At 49.6% G+C, this 19599-nt stretch overlaps 1 protein-coding gene across 1 annotated transcript in view; it reads left to right on the top strand.

The window, feature by feature from the left end:
- Positions 1–5019: 5019 nt before the first annotated feature.
- The window catches only part of snx27b (sorting nexin 27b), a gene marked incomplete at its 5' end in the record, with an annotated part of 19732 nt that continues 5152 nt past the window's right edge, over positions 5020–19599 (top strand). The window contains 11 exons of the mRNA XM_080540882.1: positions 5020–5348; positions 10455–10686; positions 11393–11585; positions 12240–12304; positions 12817–12921; positions 13065–13143; positions 13953–14116; positions 14245–14334; positions 14484–14633; positions 14920–15048; positions 15275–15334. Of these exons, the coding sequence (XP_080397008.1) occupies positions 5020–5348; positions 10455–10686; positions 11393–11585; positions 12240–12304; positions 12817–12921; positions 13065–13143; positions 13953–14116; positions 14245–14334; positions 14484–14633; positions 14920–15048; positions 15275–15334 (1596 nt within the window). The remainder of the gene's footprint in view (positions 5349–10454; positions 10687–11392; positions 11586–12239; positions 12305–12816; positions 12922–13064; positions 13144–13952; positions 14117–14244; positions 14335–14483; positions 14634–14919; positions 15049–15274; positions 15335–19599) is intronic.

Genomic DNA, 19599 nt, shown 5'->3' with positions numbered 1-19599 from the left:
TCCCGCCTGAAGCCACACCACTACGGGTATATCTGTCAGAAGGAAGGACTTGAGGGAGGGTTTACGGGAATTGACCACACTACATCACATGATAAATAGAAATGCAAAGAGTGTGTTGAAAGACAAACAAAATGTCTGTTGGGGAGGGATCATTAGGTCAGAGGTTGATTTGATATGGCAACAACAAGACACTGATAAGAATTGGTCATCACTCATTTCCTGACATTTGCGCATTCAAATACAGTTATACAGCCAAAATCAACTGGGCACTATTTACAAGACTATTCTGAAACTTTATTTAGGAACCTGAACCCATTTATTTAATGTCATTTTAGGAGGTTGTGGATGGATAAGTAGTCTTCTTTCTCAAGAAGAATATATGTATATATATTGATATACGTACTCCTACCTACCTACCTATCTATCTACCTACCTACCTATCTATCTACCTACAGTACCTACCTACCTACCTATCTACCTACCTACCTATCTACCTACCTACCTACCTACCTATCTACCTACCTACCTACCTACCTACCTACCTACCTATCTACCTACCTACCTATCTACCTATCTACCTACCTACCTATCTACCTACAGTACCTACCTATCTACCTACCTATCTACCTACCTACCTACCTATCTACCTACCTACCTACCTACCTATCTATCTACCTACAGTACCTACCTACCTACCTATCTACCTACCTACCTATCTACCTACCTACCTACCTACCTATCTACCTACCTACCTACCTACCTACCTACCTACCTATCTACCTACCTACCTATCTACCTATCTACCTACCTACCTATCTACCTACAGTACCTACCTATCTACCTACCTATCTACCTACCTACCTACCTATCTATCTATTTTAGGAGGTTGTGGATGGATAAGTAGTCTTCTTTCTCAAGAAGAATATATGTATATATATTGATATACGTACTCCTACCTACCTACCTACCTATCTATCTACCTATCTATCTACCTACCTATCTATCTACCTACCTACCTATCTACCTACCTACCTATCTACCTACCTACCTATCTACCTACCTACCTATCTACCTACCTACACCTATCTACCTACCTATCTACCTACCTACCTATCTACCTACCTACCTATCTACCTACCTACCTACCTATCTACCTACAGTACCTACCTATCTATCTACCTACCTACCTATCTACCTACCTACCTACCTACCTACCTATCTACCTACCTACCTACCTATCTACCTACCTACCAGTGGAGGCTCCTCCATAGAGGTGGAGGAGGCCTGGCCTCCCCAATAATTTGAGAGAAGAGAGAGAGATTTTAAAAAGCAATAATTATATTTTTTCTTTTTTATTTATTTAACAAAAAACATATTTTAATTTTTTAAATATTAATATTATTTATTAATATTATTTCCGTTTTGTTCATAAATCTTTTCCATGGCTAAAACCCAATATTGCAATTGTAAAGCACCTACAGGCCAGAATCCCTATCCGTTTCTATTACTCATACACGCGTGTGGCGGAAAAAGGTACTACACGGAGGCCAGGCCTCCTGTCGGAAAGTGGTTTCTCATAGAAGTCAATGTAATGCAATTTTTTTCATGGCAATATGTGATTGGCCAAATCACTGAAAATGGGTGGGCACAGGAGGCCTGGCCTCCGTGTAGTACCTTTTTCCGCCACACGCGTGTATGAGTGCTGTTCTGCAGGATAAATATGAGAAATGAATGAATGAATGAATGAATGAATGAATGAATGGTCTTTATTGTCATTGCTACAGTACAGGTACCAAACAACGAAATTTAGGAGGGGTGGCTCCCCTGGTGTTAGGAAAGAAAAAAAAACTTTAAAAAAACACTTTAAAAAAACACAAGAAGGGAAGGAGCTGGTTTACATACATAAAGGCTATGTACACTATCCACTATACTATACTGTACAGATAGACGACTAGGGTTGTCATATTGCACATAGTGTTATTGCACATTTATTTAAAGTGTCGCAGTTTGCAGGCTTGAAATGTACATATTTGTGCCTCAGCACTACACCTGATTTTTTCAGTCCAGCAGCTGCCATCAATCCGTCCAGACTGTCCAGGGCCCAGAACCTAGGTCTTTGCTGTGTTCAGGGCCTGGACGGCCCTGGGGTAGAAGCTGTTCTTCAGTCTGTTTGTCCTTGCGGCCATGGTCCTGAACCGCCTTTTCGAGGGCAGCCGGGTAAAGTGTTCGTACCCAGGGTGGGTTGGGTCCCTGGAGATCTTGGAGGCCTTCCTGAGACAGCGTGTGTTGTACAGCTCTTCCAGAGAGGGGAGGGGGGCGCCGGTGATCTTCTGGGCTGTTCTCACGACTCTCTGTAGCGCATTTCTCTCCGCGGTTGTGCAGCTGGAGAACCAGTTGCAGATGCCGTAGGTGAGGATGCTCTCCACTGCGCCGCGGTAGAAGGTCACCAGTATCTCCTGCTTGCTGTGTTCCTTCCTGAGGACTCTCAGGATGTATAGCCGCTGTTGTGCCTTCTTGATGGTGGCTTTTGTGTTTTCCTTCCAGGTCAGGTCATCCTGCATGTGCACCCCCAGGAATCGGAGGGTTGAGACTCTCTCCACGCTCTCTCCGTCGATGAGCAGGGGCTGGATCTCGGACTTTTTCCTCCTGAAGTCTACGATGATTTCCTGGGCCTTTGACTTGTTCAGCAGCAGGTTGTTAACCTTGCACAGCTTGCTCAGTTGCTCTACCTCATCCCTGTACGCCGCCTCGTCCCCCCCCGAGATGCATCCCACCACGGTGGTGTCGTCTGCAAACTTTACGATGGAGTTGCTGGGGTGGACGGGGGTGAAGTCGTAGGTGTAGAGGTTGTAGAGTATGGGGCTTAGCACGCAGCCCTGGGGGGACCCAGTGCTGAGTCTGAGGGCTGTGGAGGTGTGGGGGCCCACCCGCACCCTCTGGGGGCGGTCGGTCAGGAAGTCCTTGATCCATGCACATATAGAGTGTGATAGACCCAGGTCTAGTAGTTTGGTCACTAGCCTGTCTGGAAGGATGGTGTTGAAGGCGGAGCTGAAGTCCACAAAGAGCAGTCTCGCGTAGCTGTTTCCCCTCTCCAGGTGGGATAGAGTGGCGTGGAGAGTCGTCGCGATGGCGTCCTCTGTGGACCTGTGGGCTCTGTAGGCGAACTGGTATGGATCCAGGTTGGGCGGGAGGCGTGTGAGTGTGGCGCGGACTAGTTTTTCGAAGCACTTCATGATGATTGGTGTGAGTGCCACCGGGTGGTAGTCGTTTAGGCAGCTCACCGTGCTTTTCTTCGGGACTGGGATGATAGTTGAGGTTTTCAGGCAGGGTGGGATGGTGGCCTGGGACAGGGACTGGTTGAAGATGTTGGTGAAAACCCCGGCCAGCTGGTCGGCGCAGTCCCTCAGCACCCGTCCCAGGACGCCATCCGGCCCCGAGGCTTTCCTGGTGTCCACCGCCTTCAGCACGCGTCTCACTTCATGCTCTGTGAGGGTGAGGCTGCTGAGAGCTGGAGAGAGTGGTGTTTGTGTTGTGGTTACCTCCGTTCGCCCCTCGTCGAACCGGGCGTAGAAGGAGTTCAGCTTTTCCGCCAGCAGGGGGTCGTCCTCTGCGGCTGTGAGCCTGTTGGCTCTGAAGTTTGTCATGTGCTGAACCCCCTGCCACATCCGCCTGGAGTCGTTGCTCAGGAAGCATTCCTCAATCTTCTCTCTGTGGTCTGCCTTGGCCTCTTTGATGCCGCGCTTTAGGTTAGCCCTGGTGGTGCTGTACAAATGGATGAAGTATTGTTCTGAATTGTATGTTGTGTGTCTGATTGACATAGTGTTTGAGTGCTTTTGACATGTCATTGATTGTATGTAGTATGTTGTGGTGAATGTTGTGAGCCTGAGCAGAAGGGACAATAGCTGCTGCAGGCGGACCAGAGATTCATGCCAATTGTTTTGTTTATTTGATGACCCATTGTGCAGGCAATAAAAGCTGCTTCATCCACCATCCTGAGAGTGTCCCAATCCCTTCAGTACCGCCAAACACAAATTAATAATTTTTAACAAAGACAGATAAGAAGAACAGGGAACATTCCATCGCGAGTGAAGCGAGCAAGCGGAACATTTTTTGGCCTCCTCAATTCTGGAAGTCACCAGCCTCCACCTACCTACCTACCTATCTACCTACCTACCTACCTATCTACCTACCTACCTACCTACCTACCTACCTACCTATCTACCTACCTACCTATCTACCTACCTACCTACCTACCTATCTACCTACCTACCTACCTACCTACCTACCTACCTATCTACCTATCTACCTATCTACCTACCTACCTACCTACCTATCTACCTACCTATCTACCTACCTACCTACCTATCTACCTACCTATCTATCTACCTACCTACCTACCTATCTACCTACCTACCTACCTATCTACCTACCTACCTACCTACCTATCTACCTACCTACCTACCTACCTACAGTATCTACCTACCTATCTACCTACCTACCTACCTACCTATCTATCTACCTACCTACCTACCTACCTACCTACCTACCTACCTACCTATCTACCTACCTATCTAGCTGCTTGATAAATATAATATATAGGACATATATAACTATAAACATAAATTTATATTTAGGGAAACTAACATTGTAGCCAAAGCTACCTACCTAAATATTTTTGTACAGTATATAATTCTTTTTCCGGTCATTTTTCCAGAGATAAGTTGAATATAATGTGTGGTTGTTTTACCCTTTTTTAAACTTTAAAAAAAAAAAAAGTTTAACTATTATTTGGAATAAAATAATGTTTTAATAAACACCGGAAGTAGGTGGGCGGAGTCTGTTCTTGTCGATTCGGAATCGTCACTCGAGCAGCATTAGCAGCGTCGAATTGGGCTGAGCCAAGCCAGCCAGAGCTACCTACCTACCTCCCTATCTAGCTGCTCGCCACTACGCTCGCCGCATACCTGAACTGTGCAATACTTTAGTGGACCAGCCAAGGGTCTAAAACAATATAGTAAAATGTCTGACGTCGAGGGAGAGGGATGTATCAGTCCATCAGCTCCTCCGTCGTTGCCTCACCACCCATCCTCTCCTCTTAACGGCTCCGGTGGTGTCAGCTCGACACCGGGGGGCACCACCACCACCGTCACGTCAGGCCCGCGAACGGTCCAGATAGTCAAGTCCGACTCGGGCTACGGCTTCAATGTGCGGGGACAGGTTAGCGAAGGCGGGCAGCTCCGGAGCATCCACGGGGAACTGTACGCCCCGCTGCAGCACGTCAGTGCCGTGTTGCCGGGAGGCGCCGCTGACAGAGCCGGTGTCTCCAAAGGGGACCGTATTCTCCAAGTGTAAGTTCGTGGAAGCAAAACTCAAACTGGCTCTCCAAAGTTAGCTTACCTTACCTTGCTAGCTTAGATTAGCATTAGCTAAGCCAATAACCTGTGTTGTTGCTGCTCCTCTCACTCGGAGGACAGAAGGACAAGTCGCAGGGATGAGAAGAGAGAAGAGTGATGTTAGAATTATAAGGTTCTATCTCCCTTTTTGTCCAAATTGAGTTTTTTTACATAATCTGATCCATTAGGTGTTTATTAATGCCTGTGTGGTGTTATTTTTTTTTTATGTTGACATTTTTGAGTTAGTAATTCATAAAATACAAAGGTTCCATCTCACAAAACATAATGGAATGTAAAAACGTTGACGCTCAATATCTCTGAACTGCCCTAAACGGAGATGGAACCTTATCATTCTAAACTCACGAGTTGCCAGACCAAAAAATAACAAACCCCCTTTTCTGATAGCGACCACTACTACTAATGTGCCTATGATGATGATGGACGGTGTGAATCACGTTCATGCTTTTATAAAGTTGAAGTGGTTGTTGTTGTTGTTGTTGTTGCTTGCGGCTGTTGTTTGCTTTGCTGGCAAATTACTAGGCTTTGTCATTATTCATAATGATCTCTATGTATGATTCTTAATATTGGGTTCAATGTAGTGCAGTATCAACGCTCCACAGCTTTAGCTTTAGGGTTATGTATACTTGGATAACTCAGATAGATAAGAGGGATAAGAGAGTTACAGGCACAAAGTGTTTGGGACCACCAGTGTTTTGCGGGCAGAATAACTGTACAGTGTCCATCCCTATGAAAGACGGTCTGTGTGTGAGAGCTCGGTGTGCTCATTAGCAATTCCAGTCACACTGACCTCGGGAAATACAAACGCCTTCCTTCACAGGTTTACGCTCATGCAGTAAAAAGCTCACCACGACCTGTGTTCTCACAAGTCAGTCCTGTCCTTAGCTGTACTGAACCAGATCGAAGGGCAGTTAGTGGTGGGTCACTCCATCATATTCACAAATGTACGCTAGCCAATGTTACTTGCTTTTGAATATTAGGCTACGTAACGAATTAGCCTGGCCATACATACATGTACGTATGTATACATAGGTCTCCGGGATTAACCCAGTTACAAAATATAGCTATTTGGGGGAAAAAACGACCTATTTGATAATAACCTCCTTATAATAGATGAATAGTTACAGTATTCCACCTTCGTGGATGATGAGGGTGCTGATGCGGAGGAAAGTGGTGGTCTGTCGTTTTTGCAGCAGTGTTAGTATGCACTGGGGTAGCTTGATCACAGGTCCTGTTGCCATGGATAGGAGTAGACAGCATAAGGGACTGAGTTGGGGGGATGCTCAATGGGCCTCAGATCTGATTGGGTGTGCTTCCCTGTAATTCTGTGTTTTGATTCGTTGGCCGTGATTCGCTGCGTTGCATTGGGTTTTTCTGCAGTAGTCTGGCAGTTTGGTGACCCCGATATCTGTGTGTGCCTTTCTGCCTATCTTGAGAAGTTACATATGTATGCCAGAGACATCCCTCTGTCCAGATGCCAACATTACCATGGAGTCCTATGACTTCTCTGCCCTGTACCTCAACTGAAACAGCCAGCCCAGCCAGCCCCTTAGAACCTAGCCCTTGATGAGCTGGACAAGAACACTCATACTGGACGTCTGAGCTTGGCTGGCAGACCACTGACTCCTTCCACAGACTTGGGCTGTGAAACTGAAACACACTTGATAGTAGCATGTGTTGTTGTATCGGGGAGCTGAGGGAATTGTAATGGCTTCTTGCATTACAGATGGAGACAAAGCTCTAATGTTCTGTAATGGAGGGAGGGACACAGCTGCCACCACCCTCAAGTGCTTCTGAAAGGGTTCCCAAAAATACAGATTCATATCCTCCCCTGGGCTACACCCTGCTGCATCAGTGGCCCTCAATTTGAAGTCCTTGTTCAGCATGTCATGTTACTCGGTTAGGGTTAGGTTATTATGTCTCGCTGTTACGGTTAGTTTAATGTTAGCTCTGATTAAGATTCTATTTAAACTGGTCGGCTCCAATCACTGTATGGAAACAGTTTCCAATCTAGCCTACACTGTATGCCACAATATTCTGTACAGTGTATCTGGATTGTCCAGGGCTAGGACTTGTGCAAAAGCACTTGGTTCTGAATAATAATAATTAAAAGCAGCAAGTATACTGCTATTTAACCCCTAGGGGTGGTTCTTATGTTTTTTGCACACCTACCCTCCAAGCATGTATAAGCAAGCGCATATATGCATGGTGCATGCACACAGTCACATTTGCGCATGCACATACACACACAGTGGAGTCCCAGAGTGTTAGCTGATGTGGAGCCTCTCCATTGCTCTCTCTGAAATCAATACTCCTTAGCCAAGAGAACTCCTGTCTCTCTCACTCCCTCACTCACACACACACACACACACACACACACACACACACACACACTCACTCACTAATGTGTGCACACACCCACACATACACAGTGAGGTCCAGAAAACTCCTGCCTCTCTCAGCCCCTTACCCTCTTGAAGAGTACCATCACCCACTCATACACCACACTCTGCATAAACATTCACACATTGTGCTCTTGGAGACGGATACACTTAGTCAACGCATACACACAGACACACCCTCATCAGTATGCTCACACACACACATTTACACAAATACACTTACACACACACACACACATTTTCACTCTTGGTCTAGCAGAAATACAGTCTACATAATGCACCCTTACTTGCACTCACTCACATACACACACACACCCTCTTGACAGAGATATACAAAGGCCCAATCCCATTTCAAAGTTTTACCCCTACCCCTCGTTTTGGAGTGCCACTCACTTTTCAGCTTGCTTGAAAATCTTCCCCTATGAAATGGCACAATGAAATGGAGTGTGCATCTGAAAAAACTCAGTTTGGAGGGCTATGTAGCCCTGTAGCTACACAATGTTGTAGTTACACAAAAGCGGAATTGGGAAACATGTACATAAGTAAGACCACACTCAAAAGTCAAAGAATTCACGATTACACACTGACTGATCCCCCTCCTCCAAATACAGTAGTTGTGTGTTTCTCATGAGTTATAAAGTCTGCTGTTGGAATCTTCCTCTACCAGCTTTAGCCATAGGAAAATCAGATTGTGTGTGACTTGTGTGTCACTCCACCTCACCCTCTCTCCTTCCCCCCCCCCTCACCATCCACTCCGTTCTCTGTTTCCTACTGTCTTTCATCCCCCCCCCCCTCCTTATGTACCACTCTCCCACCCATCTACCTTATTCCCCTCATATTTGCCAGTATATCGGTGATAGGATTAGGAATGACACTATGTCGTTAATATGCATAGAAAAAGAGTACTGATAGGCATTCCTTAATGGTTCCATTTGAAATGTCACGTTGGTGCCTATTAGACGGGAGTCTTCTTAACACAAGTGTCTGTCTGCCTTTCACAACTTTATCAGCTCCCAGTTTCACATTAACCAGTCTTAAGAGTAATGATTTAGGGAAATGACAGACTGTTTTGACTGCTCAAGAGTTTCTGTATTTTTTATAAAGGAGACGCACACAGAGGCACACACACGTGAGGCACACACACACATGTGCACTTTTTTTCTGTGTCGTGTGTTTCTGGTGATGTCGTCAGCAGTGTCTCAGGTGCTCTCTCTATGGGGCATTGATCTCTTCATGAAGGAACCTTTGTCCTTCTTTTCTTTTTTCGTGGATCACATGATTACCTGTGTACGTATCCTCTGTATTTAGTGTGTGTGTGTGTGTGTGTGTGTGTGTGTACTAGGGCTGCAACTAACGATTATTTTGGTAGTCGACTAATCTGTCGATTATTTTTTCGGTTAGGCGCGATTAGTCGTGTGGCTTTTCGCTGCGCGTAAATGGCGACGCAGAAGCATAAATCCGGCTTAACTAGCTATCTAACCTAACGTTACGCCAAGCTACAGCTGCTCACAGAGCTAGTTGATTGGCTAGCTAGCATTGCTGGCTAGACTACAGACAGCTCACGTTAGTAGGCTACGCTTGGCGCTGTTTATCTTACAGACAGCTCGCTGGTGGACTCAACATAATTGAAATAGCATTCACTTATCAAGCATCATTCATGATCATCCACCATGACTACCTGGTATTTTAATAGCGACCACCCCTCACTTCATTTCATCTCGCGTTCTCCTGGCTTCAACATGGAAAACCCCTGCTACGTAACGTTACATACAAGCGCCTCTGTCTGTCACACGCGTGCCACAGGGCAAATAAATTAATAGCACAAACGCTCATAGCATGTACAGCCCTGTCCATGAGACGTTGTTTTCCAACATGTAACAGTAAAGCTAACATAAACATTACGACCCTAACAATATAACGTTAGCCAGTTGGCTAACAACGTTAGCTAAAACTTACCCAGCTGATTCTTGCATGGCTACCGTAAAAAAAAAAAAAAAAAGTTGTTTTAAATTTAATCTTTTAATACGATTAGTCGACACTAAAATTCCACGTCGACGAGTTTTTATGATCGACGTCGGCGATTATGTCGACTAATCGTTGCAGCCCTAGTGTGTACATGTACGGTAAGGGCACTGAAAGTTGATAGAATATGCAACTGCAGTGCTGTCAACAACACAGGCTGCTCTGACGTGTTGTTATCTAAGATTAGCCACACACTCATGAGGTGCAGTTGTCTTCAGTCACACACTCATGAGGTGCAGTTGTCTTTAGTCACACACTAATCTGATCTGTAGTGCGGCTGTGGCTGTCAGGGCAGCTGTGGCGCAAGAGGTAGAGCCTGTGTCTAACGATCGCAAGGTCGGCAGATCGGCGGTTCCAACCCCGGCTGGCCACATGTCGTGGTGTCCTTGGGCAAGACACTGGGCAACCCCAACATTTCTTCCAATGAGCGGGCCGGTGCCGTGCACGGTAGCTTGCCGCCATTGGTGTGTGAATGCGTGTGTGAATGAGTGTGTGAATGAGTGAATGAGAGGCCATTGTAAGCCGCTTTGGAATAATAAATAAGTCAAGTCTATTTATCATGTGTAGTTGTCCTTAGTTGTGTTAGGAAAACGAATAACCCCCCCTCTCCCTGTCACAGTAACGGGGTGAACGTGGAGGGGGCCACTCACAAGCAGGTGGTGGACCTGATCCGGGCCGGGGAGAGGCAGCTGAACCTGGCCGTCCTCTCGGTGCCGCCCCAGGAGGCCGACTGTCTGGACCCGGTGGACGACGGCTCCGCCCAGTCCTGCTACGACTACTCCGACAAGCAGGCCGTGCCCATCTCCGTCCCCACGTACAAACACGCCGAGCTCAACCAGGAGAAGTTCGTGGTGAGTGGGGTGGAGGGACGGACGACGGAGGGAGGAAAGGAGGGAGTTGTGGTAGTGTGAGGGTGGTGGGAAGGAAGGAAGGAAACTTGATTTGCCGTGCACCTCTCCTCTGTCCCCTTCACTCGCTTCCTTCTCCAAAAAGGAGGAGAAGGAGGAGAATCTCTACAGGGAGGGGCACACACATCATCACTACCTGGACAGAGGAGAGGAAAGAGAGGAGGAAGAGAGGAGAGGAGGAAGAGAGGAGAGATAGAAGGGAAGGAGAGGAGGGAGAGGAGGAAGGGAAGGAGAGATAGAAGGGGAGGAGAGGAGGAAGAGGAGGAGAGGAGGAAGGGAAGGAGAGATGGAAGGGAAGGAGAGATAGGAGGAGAGGAGGAAGGGAAGGAGAGGAGGAAGAGGAGGAGAGGAGGAAGGGAAGGAGGAAGGGAAGGAGAGATAGAAGGAGAGGATAGGAGAGGAGGAAGGGAAGCAGAGGACAGGAGGAGAGGAGGAAGGGAAGGAGAGATAGAAGGAGAGGAGGAAGGGAAGCAGAGGACAGGAGAGGAGGAGAGGAGAGGAGGTGAAGTGAAGAGAGAGTAGGAAGAGAGTGAAGTGACGGAGGAGAGGACGCAAGGAAGGGAAGGGTATGGGTACAGGTACGTAGGCCTGTACTACTGTAACCTGTATGTATGTACTGTATGTAACGTTTGTGTCTCTCTCCTTGTAGGTGTATAATGTGTACATGGCGGGGAGGCAGCTGTGCTCCAAGCGGTACAGGGAGTTTGCCATCCTCCACCAGAACCTGAAGAGAGAGTTTGCCAACTACACCTTTCCTAAACTCCCCGGGAAATGGCCCTTCTCTCTGTCAGAGCAGCAGCTGGACGCGCGGCGCAGGGGCCTGGAGGAGTACCTGGAGAAAGGTGAGTTAGAGAGAGAGAGAGAGAGGGGCGCTTAGGTGGCGTAGCGGGTTAAGCGTCGACCATGTAACCGCAGGGTCCCCGGTTCGATTCCGGGACATATCCTGCATGTAATAATTAATAATAATTTTGCCATTTAGCAGACGCTTTTATCCAAAGCGACTTACAATTACGAAATACAGGGACATTCCCCCTGGAGTAACTGAGGGCTAAGTGCTTTACCCAAGGGCACACTAGTAGTGGTGTGGCTTCAGGCGGGATTTGAACTCACAACCTTCCGATCCCAAGTCCAACTCACTATCCACTAGACTAGACCACCACTACCCACTGGTTGCATGTCATCCCTCCTCTCTCTCTCTCTCACCCATCCTTCCTGTCATAATCTATACTGTACTGTCAATAAAAATGAAAAATATGAGTGGGACTGCCCCACTCAGAAAAAATAACTTATATAAAAGAGAGAGAGAGAAAGAGAATGTGGAGACTACACCCAGAGCAACGGTGTGAGAGGGAGCTACCGCTGTCGACGGAGGTCAAATGAGAAAGTGCAAAAGGAAAAGACGGACATCTAGACGAAAATGAGTCGAGTTGGGGAATACGTTTCTGATTCGTCGTGTGTAGCTAACAGTGTCTGTGTGTGTGTCTCTCTCTCTGCAGTGTGTTCTGTCAGAGTGATTGGGGAGAGTGACATCATGCAAGAGTTTCTGTCTGAGTCTGATGAGGTAAGAGAGTGTGTGTGCGTGCGTGCGTGCGTGTGTGTGTGTGTGTTTATATTTGTTCTATTTGCATCTGAAGAGGTGAACCAGTCCCTTTGAGAGTGCCAGACTGGGAGATGTTGTCTATGTCTATGTGTTTGTGTTGACCTTTTAGTGTTGGAAATACTGGGTTGTGTGTGTGTGTGTGCCTGTTTCCTTCTTTTGCTCCATCTGTTAAATGTGTCCTTGCTTAAGCTCTTTTCCTGTTTGTGTTATAATCCCATGTCATATTTCTTCTCCCTCTCGTCCTGTCATCTGGGGGGGGTTGTGTCTGTGCCTGCCTGCCTGTCTGCCTCTGAGTGCCCTTGTGACCACCAACTCATCCGGCCCTCCGCCTCTCTCTCTCTCTCTCTCCCTCCCTCTCTCCCTCTCTCCCTCCCTCTCTCCCTCCCTCTCTCCCTCCCTCCGTCCCTCCCTCCCTCTCTCCCTCCCTCCCTCTCTCCCTCTCTCCCTCCCTCCGTCCCTCCCTCCCTCTGTAGAACTATAATGGAGTATCAGATGTTGAGTTGAGGATAGCCATGCCTGACAAAACCACCGTCACGATCAGGGTCCGCAAAAACTGCACAACTGACCAGGTCTACCAGGTAACTACAGACACACGCACACACACACACACACACACACACACACACACAATCTCACACACACACACGCACACACACACACACACACACACAATCTCTCACACACACTAACCCATTGCACATGACTCTCCCTCTTGTCTCAGGCTGTGGTCATGAAAGTAGGAATGGACAGCGTAACGGCCAGCTACTTTGCTCTATTTGAGGTCATCAACCACTCCTTCGGTAAGTGTGTCTGTGTCTGTGTGTGTGTGTGTGTGTTGGTGTTTTTTAATAGTCTTTTTCCATGTGCTAGCTTTGACCTTAACTTTTGGCTGTGTGTGTGTGTGTGTGTGTGTGTGTGTGTGTGTGTGTGTGTGTGTGTGTGTGTGTGTGTGTGTGTGTAGGGAGGAGCAGTACAGCACTCTCTGCACTGGGTAGTTGTGTGTGTCTCCATTAATCCCTCTCCCTCTCTCTCATTATCTATTATGTATTCCTCTTTTGTTAAGCTAATCTGCGTAACCCCCCCCCCACACACACACACACACACACACACACACACACACACACACACACACACACACACACACACTCCAAAGCAGCTCGTATTGTGGTTGAGTTTAGAGTGCATTTGTAAGCTAGTAAAAAGCTTAATGGAAGCCCCTTAATAATTGATAGCTAACGTTTTGTTCTATCTTTATGTTATGAGTCCTCCTCCCAGTAGCTTGCTGACATGGTCCCCTTTGCTGTACAGAGATGTTCTCTCTCTCTCTCCATCCATCTTAACCAGGCTCTAATCAATAGGCTGTGTTTGTTGTTAGGGAGCCAGCCCCGGCCCGCTGGTCCTCCTCTGTCACAGAGAAACAAACTAAACACTTAGTCATACCTGGAGGGTTTGGAGATTCAATTGCTGCCTGATTTATTTGACTCTTAAGGGAGTTGTGTCGGTGAGAGTGGATGAGTGTTTGACACGCACACACACGCGCACAAACACACACACACACACACAGAACCCTCATTCCCTGTGCTCTCTTTTACTCTTCTCCTTCTCTCAGTGCGTAAGCTGGCTCCTAACGAGTTCCCCCACAAGCTGTATGTTCAGAACTACACGTCTGCCGTCCCCGGGACCTGCCTCACCGTCCGCAAGTGGCTCTTCACCACCGAGGAGGAGATACTGCTCAACGACAACGAGCTGGCGGTCAACTACTGCTTCCACCAGGTACTGCTGGGCTTCTCAGGGTGGGTGGGTGGGTGTGCGTGTGCGTGTGCGCGTGTATGTAAATGGTAAATGTTGTGCGTGTGAGTATCTTTTGACTGACTTTCCCTCCGTATCTGTTGCTCTGTCAGGCTGTGGAGGATGTGAAGAAGGGCTTCATCAAAGCAGAGGAGAAGTCCTACCAGCTACAGAAACTAGCTGAGCAGAAGAACATGGCCCTGGTTCGTCCCTCTGTGCTACCAGATAGCTGGATGACATTTACCGATATTTTAACTGAATTGGTCATGTGAATCGGTCCTCTATCTCTCTCTTTCTCTCTCTCTCTCTCTCTCTCTCTCTCTGTCTCTCTCTCTCTCTCTCTCTCTCTCAGTATCTCAGTATGTTGCGGGACTGTGAAGGCTACAATGAGATAATATTCCCTCATTGCTCCTGTGACTCCCGACGCAAAGGCCACGTCGTCACGGCGATCAGCATACACCATTTCAAACTGCACGCCTGCACTGAGGAGGGAACACTAGAGGTAGGGAGGTGTGTGTGTGTGTGTGTGTCTGTATGTCTGTCTGTGTGTGTGTGTGTGTGTGTGTGTGTGTGTGTCTGTGTGTGTCTGTGTGTGTGTCTGTGTCTGTGTGTGTGTGTGTGTCTGTGTGTCTGTCTGTCTGTCTGTGTGTCTGTCTGTCTGTCTGTTTGTGTGTCTGTGTGTGTGTGTGTGTGTGTGTGTGTGTGTGTGTGTGTGTGTGTGTGTGTGTGTGTGTCTGTGTGTGTGTCTGTGTGTGTGTGTGTGTGTTGACCCTCTCTCCATCATCCAGAACCAGGTGATAGCATTTGAATGGGGGGAGATGCAGAGGTGGGACACTGATGAAGAGGGGATGGCCTTCTGCTTTGAGTACGCTCGGGGAGAGAAGAAACCACGCTGGGTCAAGATCTTCACACCTTACGTGAGTCCTACACACACACACACACACACACACACACACACACACACACACACACACACACACACACACACACAGACACACAGTAATTGAATCCTTTTATTTTATTTTATATGAATTCCACTTTCTGAAAATGTACCCTCTTTTCGTGTCCTGTGTCTCTGTGAATCTGTGTGTGTTTGTCTCTGTCTCTGTGTCTGTGTGTTCAACCTCAATCCCTGGTGTCCAGTTCAACTACATGCACGAGTGCTTTGAGAGAATCTTCTGCGAACTCAAGTGGAGGAAAGAGGTATAATAATAATAATAATAATTGTAACCAGGGAGTAGCTGAAAAGGACTGTATACTTTTAGGAAAGGGCTGGTTATCTAACTAAGGGAGCTAAATAGGCAGTATAAGAGGATACAGGCAGGGGGCGACAGCAAACCGTTAGACTAGCAGTTAAGGTCGTTAGCATTAGCAAGGGAACTAGCATTAGCATTAGCCTTCAAACAACTAGCATTAGCATTAGCGCTACAAACAACTAGCATTAGCATTAGCGCTACAAACAACTAGCATTAGCATTGAAGCTACAAACAACTAACACACGGTATTACAGATGAACAACACATTTATTACACGACGGTTGTATACATCCCCATATATACATTCCCACCCGGCCGGCCACACACACTCTCAATCACTCACTGACAGTCTCTGGCCTGAACAGGCCTATAGTCCAGTGGCGTGGTGCGCGTCGAGGCCTGGTTGACTGGCATGTGCGTCGACGAAGTGGTCCGCGTTGAAGCTCCGCTGGAGTCTGTGTTTGCTCGTGGAGACGACGATTAATGTCCAGCTGGCGTCCCGCTTGGTCCCACGGTGAACAGCCGGCTGCTGGCAAGACGGTCCAACGGGAACACAACTAACAGGCTACAGTGGCTCACTCAAGAATCGCTTTTCCTGGCGTCTTCAGTTGCTGCACGGTGTGCTCGCTGCTGAATCCGCCATCTTAGATCGGCTTCGTTGCTTCTCTCGTTCTAGTTCTCTCTCGTTCGGCTTCTCTACACACACTCTGACTGACTCCGCCCTTCCGGCTCTTATATAGGCACCACCGAACGTAACATCCGGGTCACAGACACACCCCGGATACTACGTCATCAAACATATGCATAAAACATTACAAGAATAATACATATACTTCACGAAACGTATATAATTGTATAGAAAATAACAAAGGAAATACTAGGGGCAAAAATAGGGCTGGTTTGGGGAAACTAAAACTGGCACTAAACTGTGGGCCTTCACAACAGCCGCCCCATGAAACCCTCGGTTTCAGTTAACTAAAGAAGGCACACTAGCTAGGCTGCCCCAGCAGCGCGAGGTATGAGGTGATAGTGTCGACCACTCTGCCTGTCTGCCAGGCGGCGCGCGGAAGGGACTGGTCCCTCACCAGTACCACGGCACCTTCGGACATCTTGTCTCTCTCCCTCAGCAGAATCTTCTGCTTCTCCTCCTTCTCCAGGGCGCGGATGTGCTCCTCGAAGCAGAGCAGAGCGTCTTCCTGGTTCATGGTCTCCAGCGCCTCGTACGCAGCGAAGAAGGGGTCGTCCAGCAGGTACTGCTGGGCCTCGGACCAGGTGGTGCAGTGGGTGACGTTGGCCATGTTGTCCAGAATGCTCGTCAGCGCCTCACAGTTCCTCTTCCTGAGCTGCTTGGCTTGTTCCTTCTCCTTCTTAGCCTGGTAGGCCTTAAACACTTGCTTCTTCTCACTCAGCTTGGGCAGGGCGCTGTAGCGTGGGTCGTTGATGATCATCCTCATGGTTTGCTCCCATGACGCGTCGGATGAACCACCATCCTCCTCCAGAAGCTCTTTGAAGGCCTGCTTGGCCTCCTCTTCTGGGTTCCACTTTACTCTCTTCTTCGCCAACTTCGGCCTTTCCTCCTTGGAGGCGTCTACAATACTGGCTGAGACTTTCATGGCTGACGTGTACTTGACGGAGTTGACGGGTGCGTCAATGCTGACCTCGGCCACGTGAGGGTGCATGGCCACCTGCAGGTGTTCCTCGGCAACAGCTGTTGCCGCCATGGCACGGTAGCGCCACCACCGGGACTCCTTAGTCTGGGAGTTGTAGTAGTAGGTCTTCCCATCCAGAGACTTATGCTCTGTCCACAGAGACTTCTTCCTCGGTTGGTCATCCTGTGGTGAACCATTTGTGGTACTAACTGTTCCAGGTGCACTGGCAGCAATAGATTCCACTCCAGGCGGTCCGGTTGGTTGGTTTGCTTCTTCGGTTCGGACATGGAGGGATGACGTAGCTCTCCCGTCCCTCTCTCTCCACTCGGTAGCGCCTTGGAGGGCCCACCCAAGCGAAGTCTTAACAGCCATCGGGCAGCCTCGTGGTCCTCTCAGCGGAGGACGGAGCGACACGATCAGTTCAGCGTTGTCCGAGCCGATGAGAAGGGTTGGCTCCGCTCCTTCTATCGGATGTAGGTCTACTCCCCGTAGGTGGGGATATCTTGCGCGTAACCTCTCCAGGGGGTAGTCGTAGCGGGAGAGCGCTAGCTGGTCGGCGGTGAAGACATTCTGAAGCCGATGTCTATCCGACGGCCGCCCCGCCGGGGAGATAGAGAAGTTGATTCTCGCCCCGGTGACCTCTTTAAGGTCGCGACGTATCGTGCGCAGAGTCAGCTTCTCCGCAGTCCCTTGGAGCCCCAACTGGCGCGCTGCCCCCTGGAGAAGGATGGTCCGTTCCGACCCGTCGTCTAGAACGGCGTACGTGTCGTACACAGCGTTGTTGTGGTGCAGTCGGACCTTCACCACCTTCAGTAGGACCTTGGAGCCGCTGCTCCGTGGCGAGTCTAGGTAGTAGACAGGGGTTTCCTCTTCCGGTGCGCGACCGGACCTAGGGCTTCTGTTGCCCTCCGTGGACCTGGCGAGGGAGACCTCGTGTAGGATGTGGAGGTGGACCTCCTCACAGCGGTTGCACTTCCTCCTCAAGGTGCAGTTCTTCGCCAGATGGTCGCGCCCACAGTTCCAGCACCTCTGGTTCTTCTCGAGCCACCTCTGCTTGGCCTCGGTACTCAGGTTGTTGAAGTCACTGCACTCATTGAGCCAGTGCTCGCTGGTGCAGTACGGACATGGCGGTGGACCTCTCCGTCCCTTTGGAGGGGGTTGAGAGGAATCCTTTCCCTCAGGTCGGATGGTCCTCTCTCTCCGAGGCTCCTCCTCCGTGTGCAGCACTCCTACTGGGCGTCCTCTGTTCGAGCTCGGCCCGTCCCAGCGGTCTCCCTTCTCCCTCTCCTTCTTCGGCTCAGCGTAACCCATGGCGTCTACGTTGGTGTCATGCACTTCCTCCAGTAGGAACTCCGCGAAGGCAGCCATGCTCAGACCCAACTTCTCGGGGTTACGAACGCGCTGCTGTCGCCGGAACCTCTCCTGCCGGAAGCGTGGGATCTTGCGGAGCAGCCGCTCTACGTTGGAGGTGCTGTTGATCTCGCTGGCGCCAGCTGGGCCCTGCGTCTTCAGCATTCCAACCAAGGTGTGCACTCGGAGCGCGAAGTCATCCAGCGCCCGGTCATCCTTGATGGGGGCCTGCTGTTCGAGGGCTTGCAGTTCAGCAAGGGCGTGGTTCCAGGGACGACCGTAGCGGGCATCCAAGTCAGCGAGCGCTCTGGTGTAAGGTGTCGGTGCGGAGGCATGGGCCAGTACCATGTTGTGGGCTCTGGGGTTCCTCACATGCTGAAGGAGAATCGCATATTTGTAGGACTCGGAGCAGGAGTTGTCCAAGAGCGTGTCTAGGCAGATGCGTAGCTCCACATACTGGCTCCTGTCCTCGTCCTTGAAGAAGGGGAACTTGGGTCCCTCCACCTGGGGGAACATCCTGTAGTGGATCATCGGTGCTGGAGTGACGGTCTGGGTGTCCGGCCTGCATGCATTTTGGTGCACTGGAGGACCTAGGGGTGTGCTACGCTCTTGGGGGATGACTCCCCCCCCGGGCAGCGACGCTGGCTCCCTCTGGGCCGCGTAGCGGTCGGGTCCCTGGTCCTCTTCCTTCCAGGTGGTCAGCTGGGCCTGTAGTTGGACAGTCCTGGCGGGGGTCATGGAGCCATCGGCGGGGGGTTCAGGAGATGGCACTCGAGAGGGCCGTGCGGATGATACTCTGGAGCTACAGGCCGACGGAGTTCTGCTGATGCACACGTCGCGCATGGTCTGCATCATTTCCTCCATCTTCTCTGCGTGCAGTTGCTCTCTCGCCATCTGCCTCTCCGCCGCGCGTTCCGCCCCCTCCATCTGGAGGCGCTCGCGCTCGTACTGGATGCGTTCCCTCTCTAACGCCTCCTGGCGCTGTCTCTCCGCCGCACGTTCCGCTCCGTTCATCTGCCTCTCCGTCTGGAGGCGGTCGCGCTCCATCTGGAAGCGTTCCCGTTCTAGCGCCTCCTGGCGCTGGAGGCATTCACGTTCTAGCGCCTCCTGGCGCTGTCTCTCCGTCTGGAGGCGGTCGCGCTCCATCTGGAAGCGTTCACGTTCTAGCGCCTCCTGGCGCTGTCTCTCCGCCGCGCGTTCACGTTCTAGCGCC

Source organism: Nansenia antarctica, assembly GCF_963989245.1.
Source record: "Nansenia antarctica genome assembly, chromosome: 10".
NCBI classification, from domain to species: domain Eukaryota; kingdom Metazoa; phylum Chordata; class Actinopteri; order Argentiniformes; family Microstomatidae; genus Nansenia; species Nansenia antarctica.
This window is presented reverse-complemented; position numbering and strand designations above follow the sequence as displayed.